At 41.7% G+C, this 23,252-nt stretch overlaps 1 protein-coding gene across 5 annotated transcripts; it reads right to left on the bottom strand.

Annotated features, from left to right (window-relative positions):
* Positions 1 to 1,134: 1,134 nt before the first annotated feature.
* On the bottom strand, positions 1,135 to 21,397 carry LOC139671116 (MARVEL domain-containing protein 3-like). Of its 5 annotated transcripts, none has more exons than XM_071553408.1 (4): positions 21,324 to 21,397; positions 19,622 to 19,777; positions 16,098 to 16,267; positions 1,135 to 2,022 (listed from the first exon to the last, which is right to left on the bottom strand). In XM_071553408.1, the coding sequence occupies exons 2-4, from the start codon at positions 19,735 to 19,737 to the stop codon at positions 1,322 to 1,324; spliced, it is 987 nt and encodes a 328-aa protein (XP_071409509.1). In that variant the 5' UTR covers positions 19,738 to 19,777; positions 21,324 to 21,397; the 3' UTR covers positions 1,135 to 1,321. The 5 variants fall into 5 exon arrangements, with proteins under 5 accessions (XP_071409509.1, XP_071409512.1, XP_071409508.1 ...); XM_071553411.1 differs by lacking the exon at positions 21,324 to 21,397 and adding an exon at positions 21,082 to 21,093; XM_071553407.1 differs by lacking the exon at positions 21,324 to 21,397 and adding an exon at positions 20,816 to 20,890.
* Between the last annotated feature and the right edge of the window lie 1,855 nt (positions 21,398 to 23,252).

The following is a 23,252-nucleotide window of genomic DNA, read 5'->3' as shown; positions in this document are numbered from 1 at the left end:
TGTTGGTGTTCACAGTGTTAAATGCATGTTTAAGGTATTATATAAATGATACTTACTGTAAAGGCTCACGTAATCCCTTCTAATCAGAAAGATAACATTTTCTTGTTTGGCTTATATTACCTCAAATGTAATCCTTTGGGATCTATGTATGTGTGTGCATGTATGTGCATTAAGAAATATACACTAAATAAGCTCTACTGTGGTTCAAAAGAGCCCCATCTGGGCAATGACTGTGAGCCAGACAAAATTGAAGAGAGAGCTACAATCAAAATTGTCTCTTCCCTCCTCTCAAGCTGACAAATCTTATGTACTTCAAGAGCAGCCTTTTTTTTTTCCCTCTCACTCCCTCATCTATGAAGAGCAGTGATCTATTTCATCTGCCTCAAACAAAGGATTCTTGAAAGATGTTCTCTTAAATTTATTTTCTCGACACTTGGACATACAATTACTGCTGTTCACTCATGCCTCACTTGTTTAGGTATTGGAAGGTTATATGTACTTTCTGTGATTGTTGAAGCATTCCCAGGGCAGCAAGCATGTTCCTGATTCAGGATCTGCCCACCACGGGATGTGGAATCAGCACAGAAGCAAATGGTATCTTCACTAAGCTGATACCTGACCAGTGTCTCTTGGGTTCTGATATGCACTCAGGGAGATGGGAAAATATAGTAGGAAACTGGATAAGGACCAAAACGCTACCTTTGACATTGCAGCTAGTTCCTCCTGGCAGCATTCCTCAGGGAGCACATGATCAGCATGTGTCAACCCCTGTGACTCGAAAGATAAAACTCTTCACTAGCCCAAGAGAAACAGGTCACAAGTGCGACTTTGGACATGGTTCAAAAAAGCACTCGAGTGTCCTTTGCTTTGTGAGCACTGCAGCATAAGTCAACAGGATGCATGACAGGCACAGGATCAGCTGAAGGCTGCCCATCCTAGCTGTGTGTTCAATTCCTTATGTCAGAGAGGAAAGGAAGTGGTTGTTAGCACAAGTTTGGCAGCAATGCGGTTGTAACCTGTTAAAAGCCGTTTGCTATCTGGATTTGTTCTGTGCAGGATGAAAGCATTACAATAACAAATGCATTGTACATGCAGGAGTCCAGCTTGAGAGACCAGTGCAAAAAAACCTTGTTAAAACAGTCACTCAACATCCATTTTATTACATAATTTTACAGCAGTATAGTTACATTTGGTGATTCTATACACACTTCAGCACCTTGTAGGAAAACAGATTGTTGGCTGGTCTCCTCTTTGCTGTGTGACACCCAGTGTCCATGCCTTGCTGAAGCCCCAGCCCTCTGGCACAGTCCCCTAGCCGACTTCACACTAACGTGGCGAGAGCCTGGATGTTGTGGGAGCTTTCAGGGGTCCTGCGAACAGCCTGGTGGTTTCTGACGCTTCTGTCCTTCACACTGACTTTGGGGCTGTGCTGAGCCTTGGCCACGTGGCTCTGGAAGGCCCTGACAGTTCGGACAGCACGGATGCAGACCACAAAGCTGGCAAAGTACAGGCAGGAAGCAACAGCACCAAAAAGGCCCACGGCCCCATCGCCACCCTGGACCACGCAGTTCATGGAAGTGTAGCCACGGCGCGCGTACAGCCGCTCGCGCCTCTTGCAAACCTCCGTGGAGTTCACCTGGCTCACAAAGTGCAGGTACAGCCCCACTGCCACGATGTAGGATGCCCCAGCCAGCAGGTTGAAAGCACATTCGCCCACCAGCAGCCCCATCCTGAGCTGCTGGATGGGTTTTGCCCCCACGACAAGGAAGACGAGGGTAAGCACTGCCGTGGTTAAGCTGAAGGCTACTCCGCCATACACGCAAGGGGCTCTCATCTGGGTGAACTGCATGTCAAGCTCCCTCACCTCCCGGAGCTCTGTGCCCTCAAAGGGGCTGTAGGCTGAATTCAGGCTAAAGGATCCAAAGCCTCCAAGGGATGTGAAGCCTGCGACAGAGGCTTGGGAAGCGCCCACACAAATCAGCACCAGGAGGTTAACCGTGATTTCTACAAACTTCAAAATGCCTGTAAGGAGCAGAAAGATGGGAATAGGTGTCAAAACCACATCTTGTGCATGAACTGTGGGTGACAGAAGCACAACAAAACCATAGACACAGAGCACTAGTACTGAGATAGTCCTTGGCTACAGCTACAGAAAAGTGCTGCTTTTAGAAAAGAAAACAAAGAAGACTGAACTCTTGTGGGTACATTTCAGGTTGGGCAAAGGACTTTTGTTAAATTGTCAGTGTGCCTGACAGATGGATCTTCATGTGAGGGGAAAAAATCCATAAAAAATTTACTCTGCTTGTGTTATTGCCAAGACAAAAGCATAGTGACTATATTTTGGCCTGTAACTACTTGGCATAAACACACTGAGCAAGAAATATCCAGTATGAACAAAACGCTGAGGTTAAAGCTGAAAAACCCCAGAAGCTTCTAATGGCTTTAAAAATTGTGCGAGTTATTTAGGCCCTTTAAAATGTGTCTACTGCTTTAACTTACACCCTTTTTTTGTCTGTTAGTTTAAACTTATTATCTAACCAGATGGAACTTGCAATTCATCTCCTTCAGGGGCAAAAAGCTCTTCATAAATATGAAGAGGCAGTTTCTGATTGCACTAAAAAAAAATAAAAAAAGAAGAGGGGAAGGAGGTAAAAGCCACTTTATATTAAAAGATAAATTAAGTCAATTTGATACTAGGTCACATGTTCTCTTCCTTACCTTCACTTTCAGAAGAAAACCTGATGACTTCTGAGTTGACTCTTATATTAGGCTACTAAGAAAAGTTACCAAGGTTTTTTAAGGGGAACCCACCCCCCCAAAAAAAAAAAAACAAAACAGAGGAATTACTTGTTTCCATGGTAGTTAGTTGTCTGTTAGCAAGGTGCATCATGTTCGATAAATCTGATTATTCCATGACAGCTCACTAGGGGTCAGGCTAAGATTAGTCAACATGACAGATGTTGAAGTGCAGCATAGCTATAGTTCCCTATTGGGGAAATGAAAACCCCCAGTGTCACTCCAAAGTTCTGAAGTTAATTACAGAACTGTGAATCGTATTATTCTGTTGCTGTCTGACAGCCAAGAATGTAAGATGCATGACACAGTGGCCCCGTATTTGTCTTTAAAGTTGGGCAGGATCTGTGGTTTGCATACAGACTTCCGTTTTATGCTGCTAATGTTGATCCATGTGGTGTTTTCCTCCTGAGCAATGCCTCAGTTGCTGTCAAAGCTGTACGGGCTTGAAAAGAAAGGGCTGAAGTAGCAATGGAAGGGAATTAAACAAATTCCTCTCTTGTGTTGCCAGATGTTTCTAACTGAAGAAAGCCAGTGACAGCCACCATGAAGGATTATCGGATATTCCCATTCTGCCCCTTATTCCCTCCACAGAGTGCTGAGGTAACGGGCCCTTTCCTGTTGCTGCTTGCTCTGCACAGGAAAAGACTTGTGGCTGTTTGACAAGGGCCTTGGTCACTTCAGGAGCTTCTGCTTCCCCTTGTAATCAGACTGGACCCTTAACTTCTGCTAATGTAGCTGTAGGTAGGTACTGAGACCATTCAAATCATGGTTTTCCAAACCATCCCAAAAGCACAATGGGGAGTAATGATAATGGTGGCAATACCTAGAACAGAGTAACTGAAGCTCAGCAGGTTTCATCCTGCTTGTGTATGTATATGCAAGTGTATACATATACAGATTTCACCTCCTAAAAAGAATTAGGTAGAGTAGGTGGAGCAGACAAAAGGCTCTTTTTCAGGAGGAACTGAGTGAGGTGCTGGAACAGGTCCAGAGAAGAGCAACAAGGCTGGTGAAGGGACTAGAGCATAAGTTCTATGGGGAGCGGCTGAGGGAGCTGGGGGTGTTTAGCCTGGAGTAGAGGGGGCTCAGAGGTGACCTCATCACTGTCTAGTACTACCTGAAGGGAAGTTCTGGCCAGGTGGGGGTTGGTCTCTTCTCCCAGGCACTCAGCAATAGGACAAGGGGGCACGGGCTCAAGCTCTGCCAGGGGAAATTGAAGTTGGAGATCAGAAAAAAATTCTTTCCAGAGAGAGTAATCAGGCAGTGGAATGGCCTGCCCAGAGAGGGGGTGGATTCACCATCCCTGGATGTTTTTTAACTGAGATTGGCTGTGGCACTGAGTGCCATGATCTGGTTAAGGGACTGGAGTTGGACCAAGGGTTGGACTTGATGATCTCAGAGGTCTTTTCCAACCCAATCGATTCTATGATTCTATGAGTGTGCAGTTCTATCTATGTGTTCTTCAGAGGTGATGCTGATTTCTGCATAACAATCTGCCTTTTCTTTGACCTTCTCCACAGCAATTTCTGTGAAGCAGAGCAATAACCATACTAGTTACTAAATCTGTTCAGGAGCTTCAAATATTTCAAAGGAAATATTTGTGGAGCTAAATGAAAAGAGAAATTTGAATCTTGGTCCATGAGTCAGGATTTGGAACTCCTTGTACCAAATTCAAACAATGCAGCCAGAAGACTCAACATTTTTAATAGGTACAGAGCCATTGCTTTACTAGGACTGTTCACAGTATTTTGAGAGAGTAGTAGCAGTACAGAACATTGACTGGAACTCAATCAGATATTTTTTTGTCTGTTCAGTTGAGTTGTACATTATACCTTACAAATACAGGGAGTCAACTTAGATCCTCAGGGCCCTTGCAGGGTGTTGGATGCAGAAGAGCACTTGCCTTTTTAAAGGCTGACCACTGATTTCATAGACACTCCCTGAGGAAATAGTTCTTACAGGGAGGAAAGACCATCTGATTAAGGAAAACATAAATTTTAAATATGGTTGGAAACTTGGTATTTGGGAATTCATGACCAGTCAGCTTTCTTCTACTGCTGACTTCAGAATTTCCTTTTCATCTATGACTACTGAGGCCTTGTGACCTATTGAGCATCAACTTTTCTTGTACATCACCTTGCTGAGCCTTAGAAAAGGCAGTTTGCTGCTAATCACCTCCCCATATTTATAACTGATTCCAATCCTCAATGATGCTACTCCAAAACTTTCCACATGTCCACACACTGTGTGCAACTCCTTAACTTCACTGAGCTGATTTCTAAGGGGACAACAAATATGGTCAGTGTAGGTCTACTGTATTTTTAACTGCAGCATTAGATGCTTTAATGGCATGCCTGAAAAATATCCTGAGACAGGGCATTCAGGTTGGGCAGGTTTTGTATGTACCTGTACAGTTGTCACACATGCCTGTTGTGGAATATATTAGAGTAACTAAACAATGGAGAGAGGTTCATTAGCAGCTGCTCCATCAGTTATATTTTATTGCACGGGTTAACTTTTTTTTTGAAGTACAATAACAAAGCCTTCTGTATTAAAGAAAATTCTAATATGATAAGGGGTACATAGAATTAATTACAGGTCTGCAATGACAGCCAAGGGTTTGTGAAAGTAGCAGACAATTAGTGGAAATCCCTAAGGCCTTGTACAATCATCAGGGCTTTGATGGAAATATTAAGCACTGCAGTATTTCAGACCCCAAAAGCCTTGTGCAACCTTGATCTGAGATACTTACAATCTGATACCAAATTCTACTATATTAGTATAAACAGGATAGAGAGATTTGAGAAATAAGGAAGAAAAGGACAGTTAAGTTTTGAATCTTAGCCCTGCTAAGGTATAACATACATCCTAGCAGTGACCTAAGTTATGCAGTGTACTGCTAGCAGAAAGGATTGAGCTACAAGCCACACTTCTGGGTCTGTACTGCCATTTCTGCTTTCACAGGCCTGTTAGCTACGCCATCCTGGAATTATACCTGCAGAGACTAGGCTGCCAAAAGGTCTTCCTTCTGGGGAAGTTACTCATCTCTACAATTATTCCCTAATCCCATGCAACAGCAAATGCATTACAAGACTTCAGTGTAAAATGACACGAAGTCTGAACATCTCAACACTCCATTGGTTATTTTTTTCCTTTCTCAAGCTCAAAGTCTTTGGATCTAGCTAAAATGTTACTAATTGGTATTAAAATCAGCACGGTGAACAGCTGGCTTTGGGAACTAACCCTCTCCTTACTGAGCGAGTTACAAGACTCATGCCAGGGCTCCTGGGTTATATTTCCTTTGTCATGCTTCTTTCCTGCACTGCTTTTCAGCAATGAAGGTGAGGAGAATGGTTGCAATCTAGAAGACAGTGGATGTTGCCCAAGCTTTCGAGATAATAGTTTCACTCATTCCATAAAATCTAAACCTTCAATGGACAGTAACTTCAATGCATCATACTTGTTAATTTTGCTTGAAGTGTGTCATCTTTTGCTGTGAGGGGGCTTCCTGCTATAAGAAGCAGCAGCTTTCTAATTTATACTATTAATCTACTATTTCCTTTTTTTTCCCTTTCTTTTCCCTGTTGGGCTATTGCCTTGTTATCAACCTGCTGAACAACAGTTTTCTCTTCTGCCAAGTGATGGGCTGGAACATCTAGCAAAACAGCCAGGCAGGCTGGTAAGGGTACAGACCCACAGGCAGCTGACTCAACTCTAATAGCTCCTCCTTGACTGGGCAGTCACTACTTTTCTCACCTATCTCCTTCAGCTTCACTTTAGTCCCTTCTAAGAGCTGTTTAAATAAATTAAAACAGCAGGAAACAATTCAACTCTCCTCTTGTGTCCTGATGTTTTTTACTGTAACTTGAGCAACTTGAAGTGACGCACATAGTGTCTGATGAGCAACTGTGTTAACATAAGCTTTGCAGGTGAAATAACATAGCCAGGACCAGAGAAAGATCGGAAGCTCTCCTTCTTAGCTGAGCTGTTAAATCTGTGTGCTCTGCCTCATAAAACTACCCTGTGGTTGAATGTGTGGTACCCAATAACTCAACTGTGAGCTCAAGCCTTGTGCATCAGAAGCTGTACAACGGAGTTTTCAGCCAGGCACTGTGGCAAGATGGCCCCATGCTCAGGTGTGGAAGTGACAGTGTATGTACACACGTGTACAGAGAGTAACATGGTCAATTCCCGTTTATTCCTCTGTTTCTGCAGCTGCTAGAAATGAATCTACAGGACAGACAGTTCTGGCTGTTTCTGTTGAACTCCCCTGACCTCATGAGGACTTGACTAATAAAGGAGGCCTTCAAAGTGTCTTCCTCCACTGCGTCTGGCAGAGGAGTCACTGTCTTCCTCTGTTGACTGCACATGGACTCCTTCTACTGTCTCTTTTGGTATAGTTCCCTCCTCTTCACTGAATGTGCCTGTGTACTTCTAAGATACTCAATGTTTATTATTCTCCATTCTGGGTTGCTTTCTCCCTCTGCCTCCTTTGCAGACCACACACCACTGGGACCAGTGAGACCCTGCTGGCAGCCCTGGGAGTGTCTGGCTGCCCCTCTCAGGCACTAGGACCCCCGTAGCAGGGCTGGAGATACCCAGGTCAGTGGTGCCCCTCTCACAACCCATTAGGGGTCGCTCCAGGAGAAGGGAAGAGAGGAGTTAGAAGGTACAACACACACATGAAAAATCATTCTCCCAGCCTTTTTCACTGAATGTTCTCACTTGGGTTTTTTTCCCAGTTTGGGTAGCTTTCTGCATTTCAGAGGTAATCTTTTTTCTTTCTTTTTTTTTTTTCTTCCCCCTACAAAGGACCAGACAAGTATTTTGACCATATATAGTGACTTACAAAAGCAGGATTCAGTCCTGAAAAGGATCTCAAATGCAGAACATCTCTTGCCAGTGCAGGTTTGGCATTCCCCAGAGACAGAAGGTGCAGCTCAATGCAGCTTTGGTCACCGCTCTGCTAAACTGAGTCAGTGGAAGGAGGAAAAGAAAAGGGGAAGAAAATATCAAAGGAAAGAGGGGTTTGTTTGTCTGAGCTTTTAGAAGGGGACAAAAAAGTGACAGAAGTGGGGAGGAACCAAAAGAGAGGAGGAGAACTGAATGAGGGAAATGAAATGGAAACAACAGTTGCAAGAGATAAAAAATAGAAAAATCAGGATACAAAGTATTAAAATACCTTTCTCACGGTATTGTTCCCTTTATGTACAAAGCAAGCTCTTACAGAAACCAGTAACAAGAATTTAACCAGCTTCGCTGATGTAGAATAAGGGCAACACAGTTTTGTCATAAACAAACAAATGCCCCCCAAGCCCCCATCCAACCATTATTTTTGTAGGTCTGTGTGTTCTACAGCCAGTGGTGGGATTTAGCTTTCTCTAAGTCATGCTAAAATCAAAGGCAGAAAAAAAACCCCAAACCATCCCAAAACACAAGAATTGGGCAATGTAACACCAACAGAATCTTGGCTTTTCAAAGGACCCAAGGGAAACACATACTCAGAGCCAACTGAATTTAAATTGCACGGATGTGCCCAACACACTTATGCTCATTTGAGATATCTGTCTTACTGGAAATCAACGAAAAAATAGTTTAGAGCTGGAAAAATTAAATGAGTTATGTGCTCCAGAAAAAAGCATTATTATTATCTTTTAAGAAGTTGTCCCTCTTTAGTTAAGATAACAACTCTGCTAGGAAATCTCAAAGGATGACCAGCCTTGGTTTTAATGATTCAGAAATGTCTGATGTTCACAGTCAGACTGCTCAGATCCAAATGTATTATCCTGTTTTTTAATGTGTATCCTCTTCCCTTAAAGAACAACTATCCCACCTACTCTATTCTTTCTGCTTAATACCCTCCCACCCTTTGAACAGTGTTGTCCAATTTTCACAGGAAAGGGTGGAATTAAATTGTAGAGTTATTGCATCAGTCTCTATCCCCATATTTTCCCACCACTGTAAGACACAGTTCCAGTAGAACCCAGCCCCTGCCTGGGAACAACAGCTATGATTTACTTGTTCCCAGTAGTTCCTTAAAGCACTACTTCTAGAATGGTCTTAATTTCTCTGCTGCTTACTGAAGATGAGTCATCTTTCCTAATTTTGGAGAGGATGGGAAGCAAACTATCTTGCATTAAACCGTAGTATTTAACAACACTGTTCAAACACAACAACTGCAAAAGGTTGTGTGTGTAATGTAGCACTGGCAAGTCTCTATATGGTGACCTCATTTGCTGCATTTCAGAAAATAGCCTTTTTTCTTCCCAATATACCCATAGTTCTTTCAAGTGGTAAATAAGTGTCTTGGTATGGAAACAAAGTTGCAGGAGTTATTTTAAAAAGAGTTCAGAAAACAATGAAACACTCTTGTTCCTTACGCCAACTTTCCATGGCCACTCCCTCCTTTGAACTGAAACTGAGCCGCCCTTAGAAAGTACAAAGATTGGGGTGTTATTGCTCTTTAAGTAATCATAGTGTGGCTGAAGGTAGCTCAGGTCAGAGACACCTGAGCTTCTCATTCACTTTACCAATTGTGGGTTGTCACACTTGGTGAGCAACATTCCTGTCTCAGTGGATTTTTCTCCTTTAAGTGAGCTGAGATCACCCGCTCAAGAAATAGAACTACATTCAATAGGTAGTCTGTCTCCTGTATCAGCTGGCTTTGAGAGCCCCTTTTTTGAAGAGAGGAGTTTTTCTTTGTTCCCATAATTTGGGTCAGATGTGGGGAAGACAAACCTGGTGCTCTTACAAGAAAGATGGTGTAACTCTTCTTCTGTAATGTAGACAACAAACATAACTAAGATTTCCCAATGTGGGAAACGTGGAGTCTAACACACACTTAACAGTTACTATCAGCTTTGCCAATATCTTCCCCCACCAACTTCAGTGAGTCTTCTCAGTTGTAGTTCTCCCCTCTCCAGAAACAATCGTGCACATGTTAGCACAGTGCCAAAAGGTGGATGAAAAGAATTTCATATGAAAAAGTGGGCAGAGTGAAGTCTGTGTTGGCAAGGCAACAGTTTGCTAAAGGTAAGATTTGGCATCTGCAACTAGTGTAGCTCCCCTGCGTGTTTTTATACAGCTAACTGCTCACGGCTGTTTGTATTTCACAGCAAACAGGACTTAGCTCCAAGTGAAATGCTTTAACTTCACAACTGGAAGGTTATCTGCAGCTCTGCCGCTGTATCTTTTTACTCTGCTACTTTAATTAAGCATTTTGAACAACTGGGATTATTTTAATCTGTACAGCTCCGTCCAATTTGCACCACTAAAATCCTCTATCCTCACAACGACAAGATTAAAAATCATGATGGCAATTTCAGTTTGTTAGGCACACTATATTTGAAATGTACTTTGTAGCAGATAGATGGGAAGCCATCTAATTACAAGGAGACTATAGGGGACCGTGGTGCTCCCTTCTTACACAGAAATACACTGAAATTTCCTGCCACAGGACTAGTGTAAGGCAGCTTTGAGCACGACTTACAGGAGCTAAGCACAGCACACTGTAGGGGCAAAATGTGAAGATGGTGACTACAAAATAAAACAGTTTCTGGTGCCTCCACAGAAATGTAAATGTCCTGAGTGCTGCTGAAAAAATTTAATGTGCTGCTGAGTGTACTTGTCAAATGCTTGGTTTTACCCAGTTATGTGCTCCATGCACGTTTAATGATCCTTCTGTGTTTTTGAACACGCATAACTGAAGCTACAGAAGATCTTTTTATTCCAGTCCAGTGTGTCTTGCAGACCACTGTTCTCCCCAACACCTCCACAGCACTGAAAGGAATACAAGTGCTTTGCAAAATATTTTTCCCCTCCTGCTTCCATCTCTGACTCCAAGAGGAACAGTATCATGACATAATGCAGAACATGAGAACAGCAGGGTAATGGTTATGAACAATGGCTTAACTCAAAGCAAGGGTCTCTTAGTGTGAACCCCGTGTTTAGGGTGACTTTTCATCTCAGTATTTTTCCCAGTCTATGATTATTTGCCAGCATGCATAGCTACAGGAAAAAAAATTTGACTCTCTGTTGTAAAAACAAAAGCTTATAGATGTTTACATTTGAATTAATGCTGGCTTGTTAGTGCATGAATATATCCCAGGGCAAGTCATTGTTACTCCCTAACTCTATTTCCTTCTCCAAATAAATTCAGTTTGATATTTCCTCCTGGCTATGCTTGAAATTGGAGACTTTTCATGTTGTTACAAACCATAATGCTGTCTTTTTCTGAGAGGAAATTGGTCTGAAGGTTTTAACAATCGTGGATGTTAGAATGTAGGCTAAAGGCATGATTGTTTGGAAGTGCCTACAATATGATTAAGAAATCTGACACTATTCAAGGTGCAAAGCTGTATTCATGGCAGCAAAGAACAGGGATTCAATTATACTTGCTCCTCCGTGAACTATTTTCTAACATTTTAGATGCTGTCTCCTTGAAATGCCAAGTGGTTCAAAGAATTAAAAAAAAAAAAAAGAAAAAAAGGCTATTTGCTCAGAAATTATGACTCTGTACAAACCTATGCAAGGCAAAAGGGCAGGCAATTTCCTGGATTGCACTCTGACTGAAGATGGGAGCAACTTAGTTTATTTTCACTGTTAAAGTAAAACTACAGGAGGCATTATCCTGGAATTGCATTGTTCCACATCTTTCACACCAATATACATAAGAAAAAGAATATGAAAAGTTTTCAAGGGCAAGTGACCAAATATCCATGACCAATTTACAATTAGCAATTCACTTTTGGGTTCTACTCAGATTCTACTCTCGCTAAGATGAGGGAAGCAGCATTGCAAACCAGCCTTGAACACTTTTCTCATTGTCTCTGCTAAACAAAAGCACTGAATCTGGTTATATTTTCAGGTAGCCCAAGAGGGTTCTTTGAAAGGCAAAATTATTACTAATTTAGCTTTTCTACACACACAAGAAAAGAAGTACAGAAATTTTACCTGCACTCTGAGAAGCAAATTGAATGCTTTCTTCTGACAGAATTATAACTCTGAATATCTCCAGGTCAAAAAACTCTTGCTGTTTTCAACCTGTACCTCTTTACATGGCATGCATTGTAAGAAAAGGCTATTGCAAGCAGTAGCTCCTTCATTAATGAAAGTTTTGTCTTTTTCACACAGTTTATTTCCAATTCCCATAAAATTACACAGTTCATCTAGACAGTTTGACACCAGTCTATAAGCTGTTTCTTAAATCTCCTTAACTGCTGTGGCAACAGAAGGTGGAGACTTCTTGTTTCTGTTGCTTTTGGAATCTGTAATCTGCAGGGCCATAAATGTAACTTACCTATGGAAAAAACCCCCAACATATAGAAACTAAACCTAAGGACAGCATAGCAGAGAATAGCAAAAAATATGTTAAAAGGAAGTCATTTGAAAGAATCAGCAGATACGTGAGAAAGGTAATGCTGTTAAATAACATGAGATCCTCTGAGATAAAAAAATCTTCTCACAGATTAGCAGTGGTTAAAGGAAAATAAAAAGGGGATAACCAGTTTTCAGGTACTTGGAGTTAAGGGAATAATCACAGGTTTGTGTTGCCTGTCACCAATATACCCATGTTAGCAATAAGAGGCAGAGGATCTGTAGAGTCAAACAAGTGGAGCTGAAGATGTAGGGGCTACACAATAGGCATTTTTTGGGCAGGCAGAAGTCTTTCATTTTGGCTCTAGTTTGGTCCAAAGGACAGAGTGTCTGCTGGCAGTTACAGCTCACACTCTCATTTAGTTTTATCCAAAGGAAATACAGTTTGTGCATCCTGGATCTGCTCTGCAGTATGGCCCAAAGAGCTGCAAGTGGGGCTCCAAAGTGATTCAGGTCAAAACTACATATCAGAAAACTAGGGTAGATGCACAGGCTAATCAATGAAAAAGACTGTAAAGTGAGATGGTGAAGTCTGCTGTAACAATAACCACAAAAAAATTCTTCATGATTGCCAACTGTAAAATTGGTAGGCTGCTGAGAGCTCAAGCTCTTGAATGAAAAATTAATGAAATCATTAGTGTGATTAATACACAACCTCACACTTCATGCATGTAGAGAAACACCCACACACAACCACATCTCATCTACAGAGCACACAGATGGCCTCTAAACAAAGGAGCTGCACTCAAGAAAGGCATCAGGTGGCCTTCTCTGAACACACCAGCTCAGTGTTCACTGGTAGTCAAACACCACACAAAAAGCTAGGGAGCAATAGAATAGGACTACAGAACTGTAACCTTTATGCAGATTTCTGATTCTTTGGGGAATTTATCTAGAATTTTTACTTCATTTCTGGTCAGCCCATCTCAAAGGTATGGTGAATCTGGAAAAGGTGTAAGATTGGCAAATTAACCAGAACTGAGAAGACTGCTCTCACTAGGACCAGAACTTAGCACTGTACAATCTGTGAAGAAGCAATAGGAGCACAAGGCCCAGGGAGAAAGGGAAGACTTCACACTAAAACCACAAATCTCATGGAGAAGGTGAACATGAGGTTATCTATCTCTAGGTATTTTGGATACCACCAATATCAGAGACATCTTTAAACTGTTTTAAGGAACAAAACAGCAGTTCTTCAAGTGGCACAAAGAAACTCTGAAACTTCTTGTCATAAAGTAATGTGAAGGCCAAATATTAAAAAGGGGATTCAGAAGAGAATTAAGCAAATTTGATAAGTCTGTAAAGAAGTGTTAAACATAACAGATGTGAGTGCTGTTTTCCAGTTCAGGAAATTCCACCAATCCAAAGTCTGGAGTATATTCCAGAGGACAGCTCACTCACTACTTGTCCAAACTTTGATGGTTCTCTTAGGTTTGTACTTTGGTCCATTGTTTGGGAGGATGAGTAATGAGGTGCCTCGTATGATCCAGTACTGCTACAGCCACGTGAACCTACCTGAATGGTTCTGCATAGGTATTGCTCATACAATGTTCTAACAGACTTTTTCCCTCTTTTGTTTTCAAGATGAAAGGACTGAAACAGAGCAGAATGTTTTGAACTTTCTTAGATGGTATCATATGTTCCTACTGGTAAAAGTCAATATCAGCTGGTTTTTTTCATTATAGTTAGGTTGGGTTTATTGTGCTAATGTGGTTGTAAGAGAAAAAGAAGGTGGTGGGGATGGGGGAAGAATTAGGCAGGGAAGGAGGGAAATAACAAAGATAGGAGAACAAGGTCCTAAAGTGTCCTAAGGTATTCAAAGGATCCCTAAAAAATAACTGCTTATTTCTGAAACTCAGCTTTAGTTTTTTGGGATATTGCTGGTAAAATGCATGGATGAAGAGGGCAGTATTTGGGTGAAGCAAATATTTTTCAGAGCTCTGGTTGTATAGAATTTCTCTCCAGTTTGCTAAACTGCTCAAAAAGCCACAGAACATAACTATGTGCTAGGCAAAAAACAACTTAATGGACAGTCAGAAACTAAAGTCCCATTTCAATTCTTGCTCTGGGAAAGACCGTGGTACATCCCTTGATTTCCCAGCCTTGTCTGAGCCTAGTTTATTTTAGAATTATGGTCATTAGAAAAGGGGAATTTCACTAGAGTGCTGATAATTCATTAACAAAAGAAAGACATTATTAAAAAGTATTTACGGGAACTTTTCATGCTGTAAAATGTTGTAGCTCACATGTACTGACCTCTTAGTAAATAATTCGTGTAGCTTTTCATTTAAAACATCTACAATGATTGCAGAAAACACAGAATTCTCCAAAACAGCTCTACAAAAGTCTGCTAAATCTTGGTCCTTTCAAAAATTAAACAGGGGAATAACATTCTCATGATCTTATCCATCTCCACTATATTTTCACTTTTTGAAATAAAGTTGCTAATATAAAGATTTCTTTTCTACATGATCTCTTTTCCCTCCTCCGCTGCAAGCTCAGACAGTAAATTTTTGGAAAATACTGAGCAATACCTGGGGGAGGAGTGGAAGTGGAATCATCATCATCAACCAAAAAATCCAAAAGTAGGACATTGTGAAAACGTTAATGATGTTTATTGCACTGGAATAACGAGAAGCAAATGCAGGGGAAAAAACCTGAGAAATTCACATTAAGCTACTCATAAGTCTGAACAACCAGTGAAACTCAAAACTAAAAATAATTTCCCACTTTATTTTTCTAAAGCTCTGATAAAATAAGGCACAGAGTTTTCTAGAGCTTTTTAGACAAGTTAAAATAATTTAGTATGGTTAAAGAAGAAACTGATGATACAATTTTATCATGGATAAAATATCAATATGGCTCCGTGTCATTAAACGTCCTCTACTATTGGGTGCAGATACATCTCCAGATAAAAAACAACCTGCATATAAATACAGAGTACACACTGAGAAAATAGTTTAGGTCCTCCTGAAGTTGTTCACATATTCAATTCACATGCATCCAAATATTAAGAGCAAATTGAGTGTGTGATTTAACTTTCCTACATGGAGTGAAGAAATAATCTAACATTGTGTACTTTAATTTACTTCCAACAGCTAAACTCTTCATTTGTCTCTTTTTTGGAGGAAACTGGAAGTGTGTTTATAGACTCCAGCCAAACACTTTGCACCTAGTTGCAAGTTCAACTCAGACTGCAGTGGACCTTTCCTACAAATAAGATGAAAGTGCTCATTATCATGGAAGAGGGAACACCTTAAAGGCATAATGGATATTTTAGTCACTTTTTTTTCTGTTTATGGGAATGAGTTTATTGAGGCTGATTTCCTCTCACATTAAGGCTCATTTCTGTGCTTGTTGCAGTTGCTTTCTAGTTATGAAAAACCTAAGTAATTTCTCAAAAACTGGTTTATTGGATTCACATTCAGAAAATAGTTTTGAATACCACAATGGTGCTTTATAAAGATGTATGAGTGATGACTGGTTTGCATCCAGAGTTTATAAAACGTCTGAGAAGAATGTGTCAGAAATAAACTAGCATCAAACCTTCAGCAGCCATCTTTAAATTGCCTACAGATGCAAATATCTATTTTATTTCTAAATCCCAAAGGTTAACTCTTGCTGTACAAACCGGCTGATTACACACATGACCCACTCTGATGCTCTGGATGAATGTCCTGGAGATGTATTTTCAAGTATCTAAATATCTGTGTAAGTCTTGCCTTTAGACGTCTAAAGTGGCATAACCCTTAGTTATGTCATTCATTAACTCTCCCAGTTCTTGTGGGATTTTGTTGTTGTTGTTTGGGTGTTTTTTTAACATCCCTTCAACTTTTCTTTGTTGTGCTTCTAAACACAGAAACCAGACCCAAGACAAGTCCTTGGGAGGAGAGGGTTGGATGGCAGGCAGTAAGAATCTCACATACCTCTTATTGTGCATACCTTTGAACACTTCATTGAGAAGGTTTCCTTGGGAGGATAAAACTCTGGGTGTGGGTCAAAATACTCCTGTGCTGCTCCTGAGGTTTTAGAGTAATGGTCTGAGCAAAGAGTAGAGGTCCTTGAGTGCTCTCCACCTTGGATGCCTTCTGTTGATCTACAATGGAGTAAACAACTAATGTCCATTAATTAGATCATGCTCTCTCCTGAACATTAGAGCTTGAGAAATCCTCAGATGCTCCTCTTAGTGGAAGCAGCCAGCCTGCTCCACAGGCATCTGATCTTTTTTCTTGCTTGTTTTGAAAGCAAATGTCCCAAATACTTTAATAATTCCACGTTCACGAAGATATTTGCACTCTGTGGTCCTTATTCTGGAAAATTATGTACTTACTGGATGGGCTGGTTGAACTGTTTAGGTTACTGGCAAAAGGTAGGAAGGAGGAATAACAGCTTTTTCATGAAAAACAAACATTTTTAGCTAGTCCATAGCAGTCACGACAATAAAAATGAGAAAAATTTTCACAAAATGAATGTGCAAAATAGCACAACTATTTAATGGGTAAACATTTTGTCAAGTTCATACTTCCAACTACTGTGTCTCACAAAGATGCCTTTTAAAAGAATAAAAGCCATTAAAAGAAACAGAGCAAGATTTTAAAGTGGGGGGAAAAATAGCTTATTCAAAATTTTTTGAGGTCTTTGGAGATATTTGAGACGGAATCTAAAATCAACCCAGAAACCCAATTTCTCATTCCTCCAGTTAGACTCTTCATTTATACACTTCAAAATGGCCCATTTTGCTGCAATGACATCCAGCTCCACATCTGAAGCCCAATGATTTTTAAGGTTGGTGAGATTTAGATTATTGTGTAGAAAAAGTGCCACTTCCCTTCTAAAACTGAGTTAATACTCAGGTTAAAGGAAACACTGTAAATTCTTTTGCATTTGGTCTAATTTAATTTTTCTCCCTCATTTGAAGGAGAGATTGGAGCTTGCCTTTTTCAAGGTACAGCTGGGATGAGTTTGTTTTTAAAGGGCATTTTAAGTCTCATTCAGCAATATTATTCTTAAAAGTCTTTTTTTCCTATTCAGTTTTTATCTTGAATTTCTTATCCACAGATCAGCATTTTCAACTGTAGTTTTGTTTCCTAGAATCATTGCACTTCACTAAGGTTTATCTTCATCCAATTCCAGACTCAGTATTATCTCATTCATCCCCAGTAAATCATGTTCTTTGTAGTTTTTACATTTTAATTAAGACATTCAATAACAAGACCCATGTTAGCATCTCCGTGTTTAGTTGCCAACAGCTCTATTTGGCTGAAACATTTCTGATTTTTCTGACCTTTGTCCTCTGTCTTGTGCAACTACCAAAGCATCCTGTGCAGCTGTGTCACATAAATTAAATAAGCTGTGTGATTTATAAGACTTCCAGTAACTTGAAAGCAATCCCTTTGGTACTTCTGATGCAGCTGCTTGTCTCTATTGTATCCTGCTACTTGCCAGAAAACAAAACAAAACAAAAAATCAAAACAAAACCCCCCTAATTTTCAGCAACAGAAAAAAAAAGTCTTTTTTTTTTTTTTTAAGATGTTTCTTTTCCTCACTATGGCCATTCTGGACACCTTTGCTCCTGTTTTTCTTCAGAACTTTCCCATTCTAGGTAATTCTCAGCAACGAGAGGAAGGTTGCCATAGGAATTTCAGACAGAACAGCATTTGGAAAGAGAAACATTCTGGCTAGGACATCTTGCTCATATGAGAGGAAAGCATTAGGCACCCAAATTGCAGCTTCCACGAAACTCTTCCCATCTATTTCATTACAGTATCTGGAAGTCCTTTGGTCAATCTGGCAAAGTTTTCACCAAAATCCATGGGAACTCCATGAGAACGAAGCAGGGGAAATGCTGTTAGGTTAAGCCAAATCCCTTCAAAACAACTGATAAAAAAGTTTTTTCATTAGTGTTAGTGAGGTCTGATGCCCCCCAGATTCTTGACTTGACTCTTAAGAATCGTCTTCATGACTATTACAGATCTGTAGATGCAGCTTCCCTTCCTCTAATCCTTGGTGGGTACAGGGATGATGGTCTGTGAGTCTTTATGGTCCATCCCCAGTTTTCAGTCTTTGTATTCAGATATATGAAACCAAGAGCAAAACCAAGGAATATAGAGAAGTGCTGTACTAGAAAGTTATTTAGTTTATAGCTAGCCTTTCACACATTGCTTATATTATGCTATACATAAAAAAAAGCCCACAGTAAAAACCTAACCCTTCTTTTTTTCCTTTTTCTCTCCACAGTGCTATTAATATGTTACTGGCATTAGCTGCTCTCACTTCTAATATATTCAAGATAATTTAACTATGTTAGCTGCCAATCTCAGCTTTTGCTAAGGACAGGCATTCAGCCTCTGAGGATGATTCTTAGACAGGTCTTTGTTCCCATTTCTCTCAAATTTATCATAATTTAAGGGAGGCAGAAGAAAAATTCATTAGCTCTTTTCATAACACAATAGGTTAACCATTATCCAAATGTTTTATACTTAGCCATAAGTACTTAAGTACTCCTAGTCCAAATGGTGCTCTTCTCTGCTCCTTTTATTCTCATCCTGCTTTTCTTGCTAAAATTCACAGTCAGGAAGTATTTCAGTATTTCAACTTTTCTATAATCTTAGTTATTTACTGCCTTTCCCTGCTTGCCTTTATTCTTAAATTCCCCTACATGTCCCCAGAGGCTGAACAGGAGCAATGAACACTTTACTGCCATGGCCAATGTGCCAGTGTTGTTTCTACCTACAGACCTCTCTACTACAAATGCATCCACTGGTATGACCTGAAAGGAAAACAGCCTAAGTTCATGTCTAGCGTGCTGTAGGCTGGCCAGGCTGGAAGGAGAAGTGTAATATCCTGAGGTTATTTGGCACTCAAAATTCATTAGTTGATCTGCTTATTTTGGTGACAGGGGCCGACCCACTACCAAGTGCTGCAAACAGAAACTTAAACAAGTGCCATTTATTGACTCTGACTACTGAAAGTAATTTTGTTTCAGATTAATAGGAACATATTCACAGCTGAACTAGAGCCCTCTGAGAGCTCATGAAAGTCCCTGTGCTGGTCCCAGTCATGTAACATTCTCATTTAAACAATGCATATTTGGCAAGCTCCAGCTTGCTGTCATCTGCTGACCAGTGTCTTCAGAAACTGTGCTAAGGACTTACGGCCACACTTCACCTACTTGTGGCACAACTTGTTCCAGATAATTCTAGGAAATTCACATCTCCGCCTGTGTCATACAGCCTATCTTTCTGCTCCATCTCAAGCTCAATAGAAGGAAAAAGTTAAATTTCTAAGTATAAAATACCTCCCTGTTCCCAATGTGGTGTGCCCGTGCTTTATGATTTCAAGGCTGAGTAAATGCTTTCCTTACTATCGCAATATGAGGGTATTGAAAAGCAAATAGAGAAGATAGACATTATAGACCTGCTGTGACATATTTAAGGAGATAAAGACATACCTTGCATTGTATGGGTATGGTTTTCTTGCTCTTCTATCTTCTTTGTATCTATCGGATCTATGGTTCTCATGGTGCCTGTATTGCTTGTCTTGGTATTGACTCCCAGAATGAGCCATCTTGCTTCTTAGATGTATTCTTTCTTTCTAAAATAACTTCCTGAGTCAGAGAAATAAAACTGGTTCATTTTACAGCTCCTCTTTAAGTTATTCATTGACCAGCACTCACTTCCATTTCAAGCTGACACAGGAGTTAGTACAGACTTCCTTAAGAAGTGGAGGAAGTAAAACCCTTTAAACTGCAAAGTAAGGTAACTTCATTAAAGCAGGAAGTTTTTCTTTATGTTTTCCTTTTCATCAAGTAAACGAAATGTTGGATAGAGAAACATCTATTGCACTTCACTTATTGACTAGGTCTGCTCTGACTCTCCTGCTTTGCTGTCAGGACAAGGCATGGTGCCCACCAAGAACAGGAATCTTGGCTTCTCTGATGTTGTCTCTTACATAAAGCACTAACCTCACCAAGTGCCAGCGCCACTCATGAGCGTACAGAGCTGCGAGCTGGAAGGACAGGCTGTGACCTTCGTCCTGGGAGTTCCTAAGAGACACCCGCGGGTGTAAACAGAGCCAGCACCAAACGCTGCCCGTGCTCTGCGTAAACATTCGAGACGGGCAAAGCTGTGCTGGGCCGAAAATGAGTTGATGAGAAGATACACCCTGATAACTTCATGTTAAATATTATCAGGATGTTATTTCCTGAAAGCGTCTTTACTTGTTCAAGTTTGGAACAATGAAACCCAAACTCAGACTTCGCACATCTGAGTAATCTTTATTCTCATTTCCTTCATCACAGCCCTTCAGCAACCCCACATAAACGCCCGCAGTCGATTTAATTTGGACCGATCAAGCTAAGGATTCGCTTAATAACTTCCCTCCCTCTCCTCAGGGTGTTATAAAGTAGATAAGTATAAAATATATTAATTTTTTGTTTACATCTGACAGCGAAAGAGACAGCGCCATCCGCGGAGGCGGCTCCGCAGCTCCGCTCCGGTCAGGAGCCATCTCGCGGCCCCAGGAAAGGCTCCCGGTGCCCCTCCACAGCCGGCGCTCCCCGCGCACCTCCCGCTGCCCCCTCCGCCACCCCCCCACCGCCTGCTCCTCTGCGAAGAGCCCGTCCCTCGGCACCCCGACCCCTCACCTGAGGGGAGCGCCGAGCTCCGACCCGCCCGGCAGGAGCGACCAGGACCGCCCTCCCTCCCACCTGCGTCTTCCTACCCTCCCTCCCACCTGCGTCCGCCCTCCCTTCCTTCCTTCCTACCTGCGCTTTCCTACCCACCCTCCCTTCCACCCTCCCTCCCTCCTTGCCTCCCTCCTTCCCACCCACCCTCCCACCTGTGCCCACCGCGCCGCCCTCCCGCAGCGGCCCGACCCCGGCCGGGGGAGGCCCTGCCCGCTCGTTCTCACAGAGCCATCCATCATGCTGGAAAAGACCTTTGGGATCATCGCGTCCAACCTAGGACCGAACCCTGTCAACCAGACCATGGCACAAAGCGTCACGTCATCTTTTCTTAAACACCACCTTCCTGAGCAGTCTATTCAAGTGTCTAATTACCCTTTCTGTAAAGAAATTCTTCCTAATATCAAATTGAAAGCTCCCTTGGCACAGGCACAGTTTGAGACTGCCTTACTGTCCCATCTCTAATTACCTGGAAGAAGAGATGGAACCCCACCTCCACACAACCTCCTTTCAGGTAGTTGTAGAGAGCAATAAGGTCCCCCCTGAGCCTCCTTTTCTCCAGGATGAACAACCCCAGCTCCCTCAGCACTCCTCACAGGACATGCTCCTCCCAAACAGTTTACCAGCTTTGTTGCCCCTCCTGGGCAATGAAGGGGAAGGAGAGTCGTGAGAGTGAGCCCATAGCTTGGGGTGTTGACAGCCCAGGCTTTGTTTCATTTCATAAGATGAGGTTCTCATGCCCCAAGCTGCTGAGGAAGAACCAGAGGATATAAAACCTGAAGGTTAACAAACCTGAAATTCAGGGTCCTCACAGGCTGCCTTATTGGATTTCTAATGCCGCCTCCATTGACTGGCAGCATTCAGGGTAGAAGGCCCCACAGGACAAGGTGTGTGGAAGAAAGAAGGTAAAAGAAAATAGGGTAAACTTGTATTATGCTAGATAGGTTGAACATGGAGTTAAGCAGCTAAAGTCTCTGTCATGCGGAGCCAAGCTTTGGATAACCAACCATTTGAATGCATGTAGCCTTCTTTCTTGGTGCTCTGCTGAAAGCCCTCACTGAGGTGTATCTGCAGGGGCTTTGCTGCCTCACTGCCAGCCTGTGGTGTTTCTCTGACAGAGAAACAATGTACTGGTCCTCTCGGGATACTTTCTTTTGGAGTTTATAATCTCTTTTTTGAGAGAGGCCCTTGAACCTGCATTGTAACAAATGGCTTGTTGGTTGTGCAGTCCTGTACACAAAACCAGTCTGTCCCTGAGAAACAGGACAGTGGTGTCAACATGGCACAGTGCCTGGCTAATCTTGAGCCTTGGAAAGCTTCCTTAGGCTGTGGTGCTACCCTGCTCAAGAGGTGGGACAATAAAATCCCTCTTCTTCCCAGGGCTTGCACATCAGCAGGCTTAGGGTACCAGCACTTCTTGAATTTGGCCTTAAGACATGTAACTGTCAGTGACATCCCATGCCAGAGCTAAATCCAAAATACTCTGTAAGTAACATGCAGATATCAGAGGAGCTGCTGTCCCTAAAATGAGGAGATAGCTACAAGAGCTCAAAGCTCAAGGCATGTGTTTTGAACTGTGGTAAGACTGTGATTCCCTGCTCTGGCTAAGCTGTGTTAACAGCTTCTTTTGCTGTTTACCATTCTCACCTCACCTAGACCTCTTCTACTGTTCCTGCCTTCAGCTGTACATCTCAGCTCATCTTCTTCTCTCTATCTTGCACCAACCCCAGTGCTTGCTTGATCACATAACAATCCAATTCAGCTTGCTTTCCAGCCAAAACCAATTTACTTTCTGCTGTTTTAGTAAGTTGAATTGGCTTGGTGCTGCAATCAAATGTGTGCTGGAGCAAGGGCTTGGCCAAAGTACATGTCCCACAGGGAAGAAATGGGAGGAGGGATGGGGGAAGAGGGCTACCTCTCTTGGCAGCAGTGAGTGGTGAATGTAACTGAAGCCCTAATGTTTGAGACACTGCTACCCATCAGTTAGTCACTATGCATTCGCAGTTTGGGGCTGTCATCTGGCTAGCAAGGCAGCCTAACAGCAGGAGTGTTTCACTGTTTCATAGTTCAGTTTGTTTCTAATTCCTACTGTTTCTATTTAAAGGTCGTTTAGGCTAGTTTGGCAGATTTTATCCTGAAGATTAGGGTGCCTGCATGAATTCCGTTCTCCTGCCTAGATGACAAATATTTGGGAAATAGATTCATCACTGGCATCCAGCAGAGGATATCTACTCTTGATGAGGGGCATGAGGAATTACAGCTCCCTTCTGGTGGGCAGGTTTCATGCAAACAGTCAAAAATTCACAGGGAGACATTGCTGGAAATAGATATTTTTGTAGTGGCTGAAATATGGAAGTGTCTTTGTCAGCCACTGTTTACAGTACAATTTAGTAGTTTT

Source organism: Pithys albifrons, chromosome 4 (genome assembly GCF_047495875.1).
Source record: "Pithys albifrons albifrons isolate INPA30051 chromosome 4, PitAlb_v1, whole genome shotgun sequence".
Classification (NCBI taxonomy): domain Eukaryota; kingdom Metazoa; phylum Chordata; class Aves; order Passeriformes; family Thamnophilidae; genus Pithys; species Pithys albifrons.
Note: the sequence above shows the minus strand (reverse complement) of the source record. Positions and strands in the feature narration are given on the sequence as shown.